The 17,220-nt window shown below is 42.9% G+C and overlaps 2 protein-coding genes across 7 annotated transcripts in view; one reads left to right on the forward strand and one right to left on the reverse strand.

The window, feature by feature from the left end:
• Positions 1 to 2,687: 2,687 nt before the first annotated feature.
• Positions 2,688 to 8,206, reverse strand: FGF20 (fibroblast growth factor 20). The gene is made up of 3 exons (XM_083836386.1): positions 7,837 to 8,206; positions 5,775 to 5,878; positions 2,688 to 4,428 (listed from the first exon to the last, which is right to left on the reverse strand). Exons 1-3 carry the CDS (start codon positions 8,147 to 8,149, stop codon positions 4,183 to 4,185), a joined length of 663 nt encoding a protein of 220 aa, XP_083692512.1. The 5' UTR covers positions 8,150 to 8,206; the 3' UTR covers positions 2,688 to 4,182.
• A 6,967-nt stretch (positions 8,207 to 15,173) lies between these two features.
• Positions 15,174 to 17,220, forward strand: part of MICU3 (mitochondrial calcium uptake family member 3) — a 49,673-nt gene continuing 47,626 nt past the window's right edge. The window contains exon 1 of one of the 6 annotated variants that reach the window (XM_083835030.1): positions 15,174 to 16,131. In XM_083835030.1, coding sequence (XP_083691156.1) covers positions 15,844 to 16,131 — 288 coding nt within the window. In that variant the 5' untranslated portion in view covers positions 15,174 to 15,843. The remainder of the gene's footprint in view (positions 16,132 to 17,220) is intronic. The other 5 variants (XM_083835027.1, XM_083835026.1, XM_083835031.1 and 2 more) reach the window with 5 other exon arrangements.

Consider the following 17,220-nt stretch of genomic DNA (forward strand, 5'->3'; position numbering starts at 1 on the left):
CAAAACAATGCCATGGTTAAATACATTCCACCCAAGAAGTTTTTACACCTTTCTGTTCTCTGTCTGTGAATCTCTGACTGATAAGAATCCATACAGCGTAACAAAAAAGTGCTGGGGGAAAAAAAAAAAAAGAAAAAAAAAGTGCTGTCAAAACTTAATTAAAACTAATGTCATAATCCAAATTTTCCTAATTAACAACTTGATGGCATATAACAACTTCAGAATGTGTTCTCTCTAGCAATATATTGCCTTGTACTGAGAGAAGTACATATACATCCAGATGTACCCCAACAACTACAGCTTCACCTCAACAGTTGAATATACTACTGCAAAGGAAATTGTTTTAAGAGAAATGTCTGATAAAATGCAGGTCAATACAGACATCCAGGAAGGCTGCAATTCCACCACCCTCAATTTCATGGAATGTTCCCTTCACTTTTCTACCTCATCCAAGTTAAGGACCCAGGGGAGAAATGACTTCAGGTCCTAATCCTAGCTGGGGTTCTGCAATGAATGCTGAGAATAAACACTTCTCTAATTCTTACTCTCTTCCCCATGCAGTGGAGACACGGTACTATCTGATCTTGTACAGCCATTGTTACATTCATATAACCTGAGTCTTCAAATGGTTGCACTACAAAATAAATAAATAAATAAATAAAAACATCCAATTAATTACATCAGTGAAGTTAATGGTTTTCCTCACATGAAAAGCAAAAAAAAAAGCAACTGAAAAGAAGATTTCTAAAAGGCCTTCTTACTGCTAGCATCTCTCTGCAGTATGGAGCAAGATGAGCAAAACTTAAGCATATTCTCAGTATTTATGACACAGGCTTGGTCCAGTATATTAAGGCAATACTGAAGATGCATTTACAGTGCCTAAAACTGCCTTGCCTCAGTTTAGTTCATCACTGTACAGAAAAAGGAGTAAGGAAAATGTAATGGCTTGTAGTTGTGTAACTAAAGCCACAGTAGGTATGATTGCATAAACTCAAAAAAAGAATAAATAAAAAAAAATAAAACTCACAACCATAGCCGCTGTTAAAGATCTATGTTTAGGTAAAACTTTACAAAGTCACTCAAGGAAGATTGGATAGCTATGAAAAATGAGTTGACAAAGCACATTAAGAAACAGAAATAGCTAGCAATAAAAGCTATATTGAAAATACAGTTGTTAAATGACTCCCTCATATTGGAAAGTAAATTCTGCAAAAACCGGGAGTGCTATCAGGGTGCATGGCCATAGCAATGATTTGAACTTTCAGACAGAGTCAGTGAAGCTGGCTGTCACACCCGAGCATGAAAGGTAGCACCAATAAGCTTATGGCAGAAAACATGACGATACAGACTTGTCCAAACTTCTCCATGCAAAGACAAATGGTTCAGACCCATGACAGCACTATGTGCCTTTTAGACAAGCTGTCCACTTTTTCTAATTATAGCAGCTCATCTGATAAAAAACACCCATTTCCAGAGGCACTTGGGTTCTCCTATATCCTAGCTAGAAGACTACCACAAAAGCTTTAATGACTGTTAAAAATTCTCAATTCAAAAACAAAATTCAAAACAAAAAACAAATAAATACTATGAGCAAAATGAAGTGGAAAATGCAATACTTTTCTTCAGTGGAAATACACCAGAACAGCAAAGGGAAGTTGTGACAGCTTTCCAGTGCTCTAAAGGTTTTGTACTGTCATTTGTCACCACAGTGCCTGCTGCATTATGCTTTGTTCAAAGATTATTGACGTATATCTCACACTGGAGTGGGGCAAGCAAATGACAAGCATATTTCACCGTTCTTCTTCTTCATCCATGTACTGTCTAGGTGGTTGGATCCAGTAGATGGTTTGATTAACAGTAAACTGCTAATCCAAAGAAAAATAATTATTTTACTGGTTTGAGTTAAACACTGAGTATGTTTGCCAGAAATGCATGGGACTATGTCCTGTGCAGCAGCTGCTGGTTTCTTACAATTTACATGGAATAAATTATTTTTTAACATACAGGGGAAAAAAATTTAGCTATTTAAAGCATATACTTATGTCTTTACTTATTGGTCTATTATTGCTGTTATGGGACTCATTGTCACCCATGAAATCGTTATTTTATGGTAAATTGAAATGCATTACAACATTACTCTAGTAAATTGTACAGCAGATCTTCCATTGCCTGTTTTTCTGAAAATTTTAACAAATCCTTTCACTTTAATAAGCTACATATTGCTAGTCACAAAGCACTGAAACATCTTTTTGTGTGTGTGTGTGCCTGCAATCAAATTCTATTTGGCAGAAAGTAAAATGATTTTGTCCAGAGTCTCTCAGTAATCTATGCTCATCCACTTCTCGTTATAGACTGGAAGTCCTGGTATAGCGATGGCATTAGCATGTGTGTTATGTTCTGGAAAATGCTTTTCATTAATACCTTGATTTGATATAAATGATGCAGGTGCAGTACTTAACCATATATGCTTCCACAAAACTGAACACAAATGAGTTATCTTGACCTGGAGCCCACTGGGAGAGCTGGCAGCAGAAAGGTGAGAGCACCTCCAGCAGCACATGCAAATTGCTGCCCTCTCCTGGTCCACCTTTCCTCCCACCAGTCCTTTCCCCAGACCTTTTTCCTGAGGTGGTGGCAATTATCCAACAACAAGCTTCAGCAGGGCTAGGGCTAAACCATACAGGGCCTGTTGTTAACCCTTGGTATTTTTATGGAGAATGGAGTCAGTCAATATTCAGAGGAGTCTGTGCTTTGTAACTGACAGTCCTGAATTAAATCAGTGTAAACCAAATTGGTGTGATCTACCTGTCATATAGCTATAACTAGCATAGAGCCCTAGCTCATCTTTATGCTGACAGTATTCACACAAAAACTGCTGCACAAATTATTCCCTAAAGGAGAAATTAAGATTAAAAAGTCATTTCCTTAGGCTCCTATGTAGTCAGTGGAGAAACAGCCTTTACTCACTTGAAGTTTTCCATTCAGCAATATCAGAAACTCCTTATTCCAATACTGTTTCCCTTAAACATACCGATACATAGTTAAAACATCTTATACAGTGATGATAATCCTACATGAAAATTTGATGTAATGCAGAGAATTCTAGTCATTTAGGTATTTGTGTTTTAGTAAAGACAGTACGAGTCACTTAAAAAAAAATCAAGCATGATGAGATCTCAATCAAGACTGCAAGAGCTAATATTGCTTGTCCTTTCAAGGTAACTGTAATACATTCTTCATAATTGTTTCATGTTTGCAATGTTACATATAATGTGCAAAGAGACACTTTAAAAATGACAGTAAACCCAATAAAGTAAAATCATTTTTAATTCCCTTTTTAAATGTGCATTTGAATTCAATACAGTTCTGTAAGGCACTCTCATAGGTCAAGAAACCAAAACATTCTTTCCAAAATAAGGATAGTCATGAGGCAATGGTATGTGCACACAATATAACCTTTTCTGTGACTGATAGACAATGAAATCTGAATATCCAGGCTTTGGATGCACTGCAATGTAATGTCATTGCTGTATCATGATACTACTCGAAGTAAATATTGGCACTGTAAATGATCTCTCATTGGGTTTAGGGGCTTGTATTCTCTTCATATCCCAGTAAAAAATAAACTCTTTAATAAATAAATATATAAAATAAATATATGCTATCTGGAGATGTATAAATAGGTCCATCCTGAATAAAAGTTCCAGCTCCAACCATGATGCGTTGACATCTAAGGTCCATCACTGAAGTGAAGCCACTAAAACTTCATACACAGTTCTCAGGATTTTTTTCTTTTTTAAAAAAACTATTTTACAGTTTATTTCTTTCTATTTCTCCCAGCTGTTGTTGGATCCATATGATGTAGGTACTTTTTTGGTAATTTATGGACCCTAAGTAATCCAGATGAAATTGCCAAGAGTTTGTTATTTTTAAGAAAGTCACACTCCAACTTCTCTCTTGTCACTGGCTACCACACAGTTCGGCAGGTTTGAAGGAGGCTGGTCCACCCTCAGCTTTAAGGCTTTGTCTCCTAAATCCAAACTTTGGAAATTAGAGGTTTGGCCATCACAAAGTAGCTTCTTCAAATCCGGTACCCATGTTCCTCACGCTGGTATTGCCATGAATAAAGGGGCAAGATCAAACAGATCTGGTGTGGTTTTCTTTCCAAACTTCCCTCCTTCCTCAGCTGTATCCTAACACATCTTTGTACAGTTCTGGAACTCTTTCGGGATCCACAGGGCGGGGCAGGAAATGTGTGAATTTCTGGTGTCTCTTGGACCTTGCCCCATCTCTGGGAGTACCGTCTTTGTTAAGTGCTACAAAGTACCGCCGCCCCGAATCTCCATGTTTGTACACATTGGACGAGTAAGTGTTGTACCAGTTTTCCTCAAACTGTTCCCTGAAGATGCACTCAGGAGTTAGTTTCTCCTACAGAAAGAAACAGCAAAGAAAAATAAGTCAAGTTGTTGCTAGATATCTGAACACACTGTTGAAAAAATGATAAAAATAAACAAAATGCCATAGGCTTTGTGCTGCCTTACTGTTCATATAATTTTTAACAAAACAAACCCAAGAAGAGTATGTAGACCCAACCTGGAGTTTGGCAGGCTAATTTATCCCTTTTTCTTCTAAAACCTGGACATGTATATACAAAATTTCAGATTTAAACACGCATTAGATAACTCCGTCTCTAAGAAGTCATTACTAGTCTAGTTCAAGTGCCAGCAGTATGCCAGCAGGTCACCATTTCATATTTGTTCAAAACACTGACTGTCACCCCATTTAAAGCCTTTACAATATTTCTAGGCCAAAACCCATTATGGATTCAGATGATTAATGAAGAAAGTCACAAATTATAACATACACTTTTCTGCTTTTTTAGAGAAGGTATTAATCGCTTACAGGTAAGCAATAAATCAGTCAGTACTAGAAGCAATAGAAACAGAAGTGATGAAGAGGCATTAACTGGAGAGACACAGTAACTTCTCTCTAAATGTTTTAAGACTTTGAAGGAGAAGAGTCTGAGACCCTTAATGGTACTGGAAAACTCAAAGCTTATATTTTGCAGTCATATGTTGAAGTTATTCAACATATACAAATCAACTGTAATGAGTACAAGCTTAATTTCATTCTTAAGCACAAGCATTCCAGTGCTGGGGTCGCCAGGTACTGACAATACTTTTGCATCATTCCGATTTTTCATATAAGAATGGTACCTAACTGTGACACATGGTGCTATCCTCTTTTTCCCAGCTTTTGTAAGTTTGCTTTTACATTAAAAACTGGTACCTGGAAGCACCCTCTGCTGATCTGTAAAGGAGCATTATCTACATAAAATAAGTCAGGGTACTATATTAATAGTTGTTTACCTGTTCCATAGCTATCCTTTCAAGTTTTTTCCACTTGCATTACATGTTTTTGATGATAGAGTATACACTATGATACAGTTGCAGTATTCATGAAAAGCAAATTAGATTCTAGGCAACCTAAATGCTTTCTGAATGGCTAGTTTAATTAGCTATTTTTGTCTTAATTTAAGAGGAATGTTTCTCTTCAGTTCTCTGCATCTAGGATAGAGAAACTTTTGCCATCAAATCTTTAGTATCCAAGGCTACATTGTACACTTTAAGAATTCATTGTTTATTTCAACAGGAAAAGATGTCAGCGTTTTAAAAGTTAAGACTGCCTCAGCTATACGCTAGAGGTGTTTGCACAGTGCTAATAAGTGAATCAAAACATCAACATGTACAAGCTGACATGAAAGTAGTACTTACAGAGCCATAGAGTTCTCCCTTCTCATTCATTCCAAGGTAAAGGCCACTGTCCACACCTCTTATACTGACAAGTCCCACTGCCACACTGATGAATTCAAGGATACCTGATATACAAAGGAAAAAAAAGAAGACAATAAGAGGTTGTTTTAATTCAACTAGTGTGATAAAAATCAATAAAAACATTCAAAATGTAGTTGAAAGCAAGTGGAAAATGTATATATAAAAATATGGCCTACTTTTTCTGAAATTTCAAATACTGTATGGAAACATATATAACATTTTCACAGGAAAGCAGCCTGAGATGCTCACCTAGGTATAAGAATCCTACTTTATTTAAAGAAAGCCTTTTATATATATATATATATACAATTGCTTTGATGATGAAAGGTTTTTATTCATCACTCAGGCTAAAACCTTCAGTACTATGCAGTTGCAATCTGTAATGATTAGACGCTATTTGCCAAGCTGCCTGCTCAAACATTGGAAGATAGGTTTGGATTACCTGAAAATATACTTTACTTTTGCTATAGTATTATCTTAAAAAAACACTTCCATTATTAGGTAGTTTGAATAGAAATCAAAGTACTGATGGGAATTTTATATAACAGAATCTACCCACAGGAAAAAAAAAGTATTTGCCAGACATCTTATCTAGCCCATTGGCCCACACATCTTGACACAACTTGCTATCTTCAGTGCAGGCTTTTTATGTGCACGAAATATGCCGGTTATTTGCTAATGCTTGGATTATAGAATTATTTATCTTACATTTGCCCGAAATGGGATATATGTTAATAATTTAAAATATTTAGCAGACGATGCTCTGTTTGAAGCCTGCAGTTTGGCAAGCATATGCCAGCCTATTTAACCAATTGATATGCACAGGTTATAGTACATATAAAACATGAAAGAAAGGGAATGTGTGAAGCGGCTTTTTGGAAGTTGTTAACAATGTAAACAGAGCCTCAAAAGAAGCTGGTCTAGAATCATACCCAGGATTTTGCTGTGCAACAGCAAAACCACAAAACAGTAAAAGAAACTCAATCTAAGGAAAGTGGTTTTAAATAGCGTATTTGGTTTTTACTGTGTCCTTTTGTCTATTTGCTGTATTTATGACTACTCTTTTTCATTCGGGACCAATTTTCACTGCAAGGCAGACAGATTGTCTGGACTATCCAGTAATTTCAAGTGTTTTGATTTTTAATTGAGCTTTGGCAGGTTTCTTAGTTATCTCACCAAGCAGCAAAGAGTATAAATCCTTTACAAAGAGCGGTCATTAAAAACTCTATTGCATGTAAATCAAGCTAGCGTTCCAGTTCCTAAAGCACAAAGCCCCAGAAAAAGAGGTGGAGGCATTTTGTCTTTCTGGTATCATTTTCAAAGCCGCTCTTTTCAAGCCTATAATAAGCAGGTGATTCAACCCACAAAGCAACCACATCAGACAGACCTGCAGAGAGCGGTGGTAGAATAAAGGAAGAACATTTCTAAAAAGCCCAGAGAATGTTTGATCTGGGGCTAACTTTTTTTTTCTTCTTTTTAAGCAAAGATTTATTTCGTGTTTACACGCTGTCGGAAATCTCCCTTCTGAGAAGAACTCTGTTGACTACCGCTCTCCTACTTCTGAAAACATCCCCGTGCTATAAAGGCAATTACGAGCCCTTCCAGCGGGCTGTTTTGGCTGCGGGGAGGGCGATAGGAAGCACTTTAATCACCTTTTTACGACTGCTAAATCAATACCCACCGCAACTCGCACGGAGCTGACAGCGGCAGGTTTGTTCGGAGGCGCAGCTCCTACAGCTGCAGTTTAGGATTCACTCTGCTGTCGGGTGAAGCATGCACGCTTCGGGGCTGCCTTCCCCTCGTTTCGGGTTATTGATGGGTCCCCTCAGCTCCAACTTTTTGTCCCGTTTAAAAACAAAGCACCCGAAGGCGGCCGAGCCCCCGAGCGCTCAGCTCAGCCCGCTTTCCACCCGCCCCTCCGAGGGTATGCTCAGCGCTCCCTGCCCCCGGTGCCCGTCTCAGGCACCTGGCCCGACCCCCGCTCCCTCTCCCCGGCTCCTACCGAAGAGGCTGTGGTCCTGGCGGGTGCCGCGCACGCTGCCGTCGGGCAGGATCTGCAGGTGGAAGCCGGTGCGGCAGTAGAGCTGCCGCCGCCTCAGGATGCCCTGCAAGTGCGCCAGGTCCGCGGCCGCCGCCGCCGCCGCCGCCGCCGCTGCCGCCCCTCCGCCGCCCGCCCGCTCCGCCGCCGCCGCCCGCCGCTCTCCCAGCAGCGCCGGGCGCTCCCCGGCGGGCGGCAGCAAGAAGTGGGCGCCCACCGGCTGCCCCAGGCCGTCCAGGCCGCCCAGGAAGGGCCCCACGTCGGCCAGCGGAGCCATGGGGCAGCGGGGCCAGAGGGTCGCGGGCCGGCGGAGGAACGGGCGGCGGCTGCCGGGCATGTGGGGGGGCGCGGCGGGGCCGGGCTGGGCCGAGCCGCTGCGAGCCAGGCGGCGGGGTGGCGGCGGCGCGGCCCCGCGCCGGTATATATAGCCCGCGGGCCCCCTGACATATGCTAATGGCGGCTGCGGCGGGGAGGCCGCGTTTGAAATTGTAAACCCCGAGCCCCGCGCATCGCACCTCCAGCCCGGCCCGGCCCGGCCCGCCCGGCGGGGAGCGGGGAGCGGGGAGCGGCGGCACGGGCACGGGCACGGCAACGGGCACGGGCAGGGCAAGGGCGGCCCCCGGGCGGGCACGCACAGATGCAGCCGCACACACACACGTACATGCATATGTACATATACACACATATATATACATGTGTACACACACACACATACACATGTACACACATATATACATATGTATGCACATACATACAGACACATCAAACATGCACACATACAGATATACACACACATATACACACATATACACACACATTTACATACACACATACACACACGTATATGTACACACACACACATACATGCACACACATATAAACATGCACACACATATAAACATGCACAGGTGCCTTTGCTGCTGGTCGACAGTGCCCAACCCAGGGCCAGGACCTGGGCAAGGACCAGGAATCAGGACTAGGACTCGGAATCAGGACCTGGACCAGGACCGGGACCACAGCCAGGACCAGGACCGGGACCACAACTGGGACTGGAATCAGGATCAGGAACAGGACCAGGACCAGGATTATCAGGACCAGGAACAGGACTGGGACCAGAACTGGGACCAGGATCAGGACCAGGACCAGGACCACAACCAGAATCAGGACCAGGACCTAAACCAGGACCACAACCAGGACCCAGACCGGGATCAGGACCAGGACCAGGACTAGGACCAGGACCAGGACCAGGACCAGGACCAGGACCAGGATCAGGATCGGGACCAGGACCAGGACCAGGACCAGGACCACAACTGGAATCAGGACCAGGACCAGGACCACAATCGGAATCAGGACTGGGATCAGGACCAGAATCAGGATCAGGACTAGGATCAGGATCAGGACCAGGACCGGGACCAGAACCAGGATCAGGACCGGGATCAGGACCAGAACCAGGTCTGGGTCCACAGCGGGGCCCGTGTGGGAGCTGCTGGAGCATTACGTGGACAGGTGCAAGGAGAGGCAGGAGGGAAGAAGGAGAAAGGGCGTTACCTGAGGGTTAGACCTGCCCAGACACACATGAAAGAAAAAAAACACAAAGATCTGACAGCTTTGCTCCCTGTTTCTGAAACGCTAATAAAATGTACATGCATTACCCTTTCCTTTTATCACTTCAGTTACAAGGAGGGGAATTTTTAAAGAAATTGGCATAGTCAGGGAGGTGTTTTCCCCTCTGCAAATTCTCCCTCAGATTTAATTTATCATTAACATGACATGAAACTGATCTATGGCGTTTGTATATCGGTCTTAAAAACATAAATGGGCAGGCGTGTGGTTTGTGATAAATATTTTCAAAGCTTGCACCCATGAAGAAACAGAGAGCAAGAGATGGCCCATCTAGTCCACCTTCCGTGGGGTTTTGCAACAGGACCGTTATCAAAGTCTGCGAGTGCCACAAATTAACGATAATGTCATATCCCAAAAGCTCCCTGTTATCTTTTCTATGATGTGTTAAAAAATGTGGGACCTTGTTGTCCTGTTTCAGCTGAGCATATGCATTTTTCAACACAAAAGCAGAATGGTTCACACAGGCAAATTTATTTGCAGAACACATTAATTACTAGCAGTGATAAAGCAATGGTGTATTAAAACTAAGAACTCAACTTCTGCCTTTTGTGCTGCTTTTTCTATCATATCTAAAGAATTTTAGGGCTCAAACTGCACGGTTCATCTTAGCGTTCAAGATGCGCAATGCAGTTCCTTGCCAATATTAAAACAAGGTTTTAAAGTACGAAACGCAAAGATCTTTTGCAGTTAACTCTCTCAGAAGTTTGAGAGAATTGCTTGGCGGTCTAAGGTTTCATTTAAACAAAAAAGTTGTAGAGAATCATGAAAGATTAGTTCTCCAGTCTTGCTCCATGGTCTTTTCAGTCACCGTCTAAATCTGGGAGATCAAATGGATTTGACTGCTTAGCTTTATTTGCTGTGGAGAGTATAGGGCTAATTAATTGGCAGGTGCTTTAAAGCAGGTAATGCTACACCTTTTCATCATTGCAGTCCTAAGTACTGCCCCTGCGTGCACCTGAATTATAAAAAGGCTGCTTTAAAGCAAGTGATTTACTGTGGAAGGATTTAAAACTGAAAAAACTAACGCTAAATACAATGATCAGATAAATCACCTCAGAAGAGAGCACGGGCAGACCTGCTCTGAAGGCAGTTACAGATAGATGTTATATTATTTTACCTTTCAGATAACAGGAGCCTGTCATGTGGTGGGACCCAAAAATGCACCATAATCGAGATTTCAAAGCACATCTGTGTAAACATTATCACATCAGTGTAAAACATCAACCAATGAGCTTTCTCTTTGAACCAAATCTACTTAATTGCAGTGCTAAATCAAAGAAATAGATCAAAGTTGAATAATCTATATGGCACCTATTTCTCAAGTAGCCTGTACGCTGATTACTCAAATATACCTGAAACGTTTGAAACACGCATCAAGCACTTTTATTGACGTGACGTGTAGGTCAAGATCAAACTGTAATTAGTTCATCACAGCTGCTAAGTTGCAGGACAAGCACTCGGATGGTACAACTGAAAAACAGTAACAACAGTAAAAACAGTAAACAACTAAAAAAAAGATGCCCTGTTACGGAAAACGTTCCCGGGTCCCAGCAGTACTCCCCAAGCCCTACCAAGCAGAGGGCTCTTCTGGTTAGATGGCACCCAATGGAGGAGGGTTTTTCTGAAAACAATATCCTCTGCCGTCATCCACTGGAAGACCCTTATGGCTAAATCTTTCCTGTTATATAGTGGAAACATTTTCTGTAGAGTGGAATATATAACGCCGATCTGTTCCGAGTGGAGTCTTTAATGTCTGGGCACTGAACCGGTTACGCTGTTTTATAAAGTACGAGAAAAGAAGCAAAAAGATAAGAAATTTTTTTGTTGTTTGCACTAGTCATGTGACAGGAAAAGATAACACTGGAGATTTTTTTATGCACCTTCTGAGACTATACCATGGGAAGTTAAATAATTTTGAAGAGTGTTTTTACAAGAGTGCATTATTGAACTGAAAGTATACAGTGCAATCTAATCAACGTTATGTATACTTCCTAGAGACTGCACTTTCAGCGTCGTTGAACAAATACATATGTGGTCAAGTTTTTATTTCCATAGCGAGTAGCTGGGGCTTCCATAGACAATATAATTACTGTACGTTGCCTAAGAATAGCATATTGTCACAGGAAAAAACTAGTGGCTATCAAGGAGAAAGCAACGCACCAAAATCTTTGATATGCATATATATGCATAGAGAGAGAGAGTTCTATGTATCTATCAGGTTGGTCAGAAAACCTTGTAAAACTTTATGTCCTGCAATGTATTGTGCCATTATTAATTTCAGAACACCTTTACAGAAGTGCCGTGCCAGCCATAAAATTGTTTTTGTATTATAAAATAACATTTAACAGAACAAAGGGGCAGGTGGGTCATGAATACACAAGAAAGCAAACACTGGGTGGAACAAAAACCACTGAGTAGAACATGAAGAAATTTGTCCAGCTGGAGACATCTGTGTATCATGGTCATTTCCAAATTATTCCTAGTCTGGGACCAGAAAACATGGTTGGCTGATTTCAACAAGAAGAGCAGAACAGGATGAAGCTACAGTGAGAGCATTATGGAGTACTGCAAGTCTGAGTGAAGTAAGGTGTACTCTTATACAGGATTTACTAGGAAAAAAAAAAAAAGAATAAGATAACTTTCAAGGCTGCATGTGCAAATAGGGTCATAATTTGATGATGTAAAACCTTTAAAATGCAATATGCATGGACTTAAAATACATCCAGAACCTTCTCTTCTGAACTGCTGTAGTTACAGGTATGTATGCATGTATACATATATATATGTGTGTAAGTATATCTATGTTTAATGAAAAAACCCAGAGGAGGTAAAAGTAATGCTGAAAAAAAGTCATTTTCCTACAGAAATTAAGTTCTACCTTTCTGGCACCTTCATTTTTTTGTTTGTTTGTTTCTTGAGTGAAAACAGAAATTCTTGGAGCTCTTTAAGATTCATGATTTTATTGCCCGTGTTTTTGTGGGTAAACTCTCGTATAAGTGGAATGAGATAGAGAAGTTATGCAGTGAGCTACCTAGGTAGCGAGGAACCTTTACATCCAGTTACATTCATATAGAATGGACCTTTTCCATATATATCAGTATCCAAATGTCTTGTTTGACAACTTTCATATTAGTTCTCTAAGCAGATATCTAAATAAAAAGCACATAGATTTACTTAAATTAGATGGTTTCTGAACCTGTGCACATAGGATTATGTGCACAGACAGCTTACAGTTTTTGACTTACTGCACAAATAAATTGTGCTCTTGTTCTTAAGCAAACACTTCACCAGGGAAGTTCTAACATACCCAGACATAAGTAGTTACAGATGTGTATTAGTTTTTCTGAAGTAAAAAAAAAAAAAAAAAAAAAAAAGATTAGCCTAAAGGTGTTATTGAAAAGTCATTAAATTGTGGCTAATCAATTTCAGGGAAACAATGTGATCAGGGAGATAACTCATGGTTCTTGTCTACAGTTTTAAGTGACTGATCAGGCATTCAGCAAACAGATTTACTTAGGGATGCTACGCAGACCAAAAGATTTCTTTTCCAGTAAAATGGAAAAAACAAGACTATTTTTAAAAGGTAATTCCATTGCTGAATGATGTCTCCTAATAAGGCAGCTAGAACTGAAGAGATCCAAGAGCCACGTTCTACAAAACTTTCCAAATTGAATGCTTAGTCATGCAACTGCCGAAAAAATACTTGAGTAGACAACTTGCTAGACATCTAGGTGTCAATATTGTCTTGACACCTAAATACTGTCCTTTTATCATTTAGTACAGAGATGTAGTTCAGATCTGGAGACGAGCCTTTCACTGTGTAAACACACATACACTTATAAACAAAGCCGTAATCATTTTAAAAAAATACTTTTTAATATATGGGAATAATGAAGTCAACACAATTACTGTAGTGGCTAATGAATTGGCTTACAGTATTCTAAAATATCAAAAGAAATGCAGTGACTATCATTCACCCCAAATACTGGCCTTTCCAGACCTATTTTGGAGGTAAATCAACTTTGGACATACATACAGTTGTACGAACTGTCAGATTGCCTGTTGTCAAATATAGCCGCAATTCTCCCTTGACAGAATATGGTAACTACTGAACATTTTCTTAGAAATTGAAAATGTATAAATGCCTTAAATGTATTTAAATGTTTAGTTTATGTATTTCCTGAAACGTGCAAATACAATTACGTAACACATTCACATCTTGTTCATAGTAACGTACAAAGCCAGCAAAGATTTAGGGGAAAAAAAAAAAAAAGCTGAAACTCTGGAAGAACATACTTATAACAATTAAAGGACAAAGAAAATGAGGCTGCCTGACCATTGCAAAAAATGCCATAGGGCGTGCAGTGAATTGAAATGTCTGTATGCAGCTTACAAAATTTCAATGCAGCGTAGGAGGCAATGCAGGTTGCACTGTGGAGAATGATGCATCATGAAATGCTTGACAAGGTCATGCGCCATCAGCACCAGCTAGGGACAAAAGTACATGCTTATTATTAAGAACTGTTCTTTAATACTTGGTTATGCTTGGGGGCTGATTGTGGCCAAGAAAATTTGTCAGAGGTGAGGCTGCAGACATGGCAAGTGTATGTGGTTTCCTTCGGGGGCTGATGAGAAGGCCTCAAAACACGAAGTTATAAAAGGGTAGGAGAAACTGAAGTCTGAGGTCACTTTGAAAGGATCAGTACAAATGCTTGAAAAGGTTGTGGGAGAATCCCACTTTTCTGAGGAGAACCTGAGGTATAGAGAGAGTTATTGGAGGGAGAGGTCAGATAGTTTCTAGCCTACTGGTATTTAGGGAATTAAGTAATTAAATTGGGTCCCAACTAAAAAATGTAGTAAACACTCGAAGGAAAGGAACATTACATGGCTCAGTCAATGTTAAATGACAGCACTACTCTTTGATGGTTAGTCGCTTAGCTCCCTGCTTCACATTTCACTTGCAGAAACTGTTCCTCTTGTAATCAAGTGTCTCCTATGGACACTTAACAGCACAGTTCCAAAAATTATGGAATGTCAGCTTCCAATAAATTTAAAAAACAATGACTTGATACACTAAATGTGTCAGAGGCAACACTGTTTAATTCAAGTTCATCTGAAACAAGCCTCACATTTTTAGTTTCGGCAGGCTGCAGACCTTTGTTTAGCTGGTATGCCCCAAGAGTGTCCAACGTTTTAAATGGATCAGGACATTAGTAGGTTTTAAGGGACTGATGGACTCACAGCAATCTTTATTTTAGTAAGGATAACTAAGGTCAGTGGATGTTCTTGACTCAGCAGTAAAAGTGAACAATTTTGATGCTGTTGTCAAGTCTAGGCTTCATACTTATGACGCAAATGAGGTATAATTGGAAGCTCTTTCTTCTCTGAAGCTAGTGCTTCCAGGTTTCTGCAAAGACATATTGCTGGGTCATGAAGGAAGGCCTCAGAAGCATAATGACAAAAACGAAAAGGTAGGCTCTGGAGCATTGCTAGCCAGTCAAGAGAAGGGATTGTCCTGCTCTCCTCTGGTGCAGTCTTACCTTGAGTACTGTGTGGTTTTGGGCACCACAATGTAAGGACATTCAACTATTAGAGAGTGTCCAAAGGAGGGCTACAAAGATGGTGAAGGGTCTAGAGGACAAGACGTATGATGAGTGGCTGAGGTCCCTCGGTTTGTTCAGCCCAGAGCAGAGCAGGCTGAGGGGAGGCCTCTTGGCGGCCTGCAGCTCCCTCACGAGGGGAGCGGAGGGGCAGGCGCTGAGCTCTGCTCTCTGGGGACAGCGACAGGACCCGAGGGAACGGCATGGAGCTGGGACAGGGGAGGGTCAGGCTGGGGGTTAGGGAAAGGTTCTGCACCCAGAGGGTGGTCGGGCACTGGGACAGGCTCCCCAAAGCAGTGGTCACAGTACTGAGCCTGTGAGAGTTCAAGAAGCATTTGGACACCGCTGTCAGACTCATGGTCTGATTTTGGGTCCTTGTGGGTCCCTTCCAGCTGGGGATATTCTGTGATTCCATGACTCTACACCACAATGCTCACGAATAAGCTCAGTCCCCACTCAGGGCGGTTTCTACACACCACCCTGCCGCTTCGCCCTGAGCAGCCCGGCTCTGGGCTCCCGCCCGCTCACAGCCCACCACGGGCACAAAACCCTGCGGCTGACCAGGGCCGCCCCTCGTGCCCCCCTCGCTACGCCCACAGCGGTCGGACTGCCAGGGGCAGTCAGTACCGACGGGGGGACGGCGGGGCGTAGTCGTGCCGCTTCCCCACCCCTTCCCCGCTTCTCGCGAGCTTTCCCCTTCTCCCCCTCGGGGGCTCCGTGCGCCCGTCAGCGGGGCGGAGCCGCGGCCATGGCCGCCCTGCGCACCCTCCTGCGGTGGCGCCGTCGCTTGTGCCCCGCGCCCGGCGCCCAGCCCGGCCGGCGGCTGTGGGCCGGCGGCGGGGCCGGGACGAGGCGGGGGCGGCGGGAGCTGGGCTGGGCGGCGGCGGCGGCGGCGGCTGGAGCGGCTGTCGCCGGCTACGCGGGGCACCGGCTGTCCGAGCGGCGGCGGGAGCCCCCCCGGGAGCCGGCAGCCGCCGAGGCGGGCGGAGCCCGGGCGCTGCTCCCCATCCCGGTGGCGGCCGCCGCCAAGGAGACGGTAGGTTGGGAGCCGGGCCGCTGCCCGCCGCGGCAGGAGCCCGTCCCGGAGCGAAGGGGATGGAGAAGAGGGGGATGTATAGGGAGGGGGGCTGCCCTGCCCTGCCCTGCCTCCCCCGGGGGTGTCCCATTCCTGAGCACAGCCAGCGCCCGGAGGCTCCTGCTGCGAACGACCTGCGTCTTCGGAGCTCTTAAACACCTTCTTTTTTTCCTTTTATAAAATATTGTTCTGTAAGGTGAACCGCTGCCGGTAGCACGAAACCTGCAAGGTTTGCGCAGAACTTTGGTGCTTGCCGCCGATAAGAAACGCGGCGGTGGGACTGATGCGGCAGGTGCGGTGGCTGGCCGGCCACGGGTGGCTAGGAAGAGTTGGCATCCCCTTGGAAACTGAAGTTTCCCCCCACAGGGAGAAAATCCTGCGCGTTGCTGTGCTTAGCATATGGTGGTGATGTCTGTCTGTTTTTTCATTAAAAAACTATGGGTTTGTTAAAATGTCAAGAGCCGTGGTTAGGTGGTTTGGCAGGCTGATGGCTTCTAAGGCTGAAAATCAGTGGTGCAATTGGCCCGCTTCCTTTACATCGAGTTTAACTTATGTGTGGGCACGGGCTCTGCATTTTTGCAGTGGAGGCCTTAGGCTCAGTTATGAACGCTGGTAGCACTTTTGCCTTCGTTATTAGCCAAAAGGCAGTCTCTGTAGGCAACATCATGTACGAAGGGAAAGGGAGCCAGGTACTGTTGATTCCTCATCTACTCATTATCTTGAGTATGGTACCAGGGCACAGATAACCTAAGAAACTCTTTCAGCCTTTCATGCCATTTTGATTGGACAGAACTTTACATCATTTGACTTACCCAGTCTTAATTCTGGGACTTCTTTTGAAGGAAACATGGCTGCTGCAACCTTGAAAAGTCAATAAATTTAGTGTGACTTGGAATGATGAATTTTTACATGCATAACTTCCAAAGTGTTGAGGTTGCAGAGTGTAGAGCTTAGATGTCAGAACTAAGGTTAGATTTGAACCAATATAAAATAACATGTAAAATAAAATGTGTCTACTTTCTATACACAGAATATTTTTGAATGCTGTAG

This window comes from Anser anser (genome assembly GCF_964211835.1).
Source record: "Anser anser genome assembly, chromosome: 4".
Taxonomy (NCBI): Eukaryota; Metazoa; Chordata; class Aves; order Anseriformes; family Anatidae; genus Anser; species Anser anser.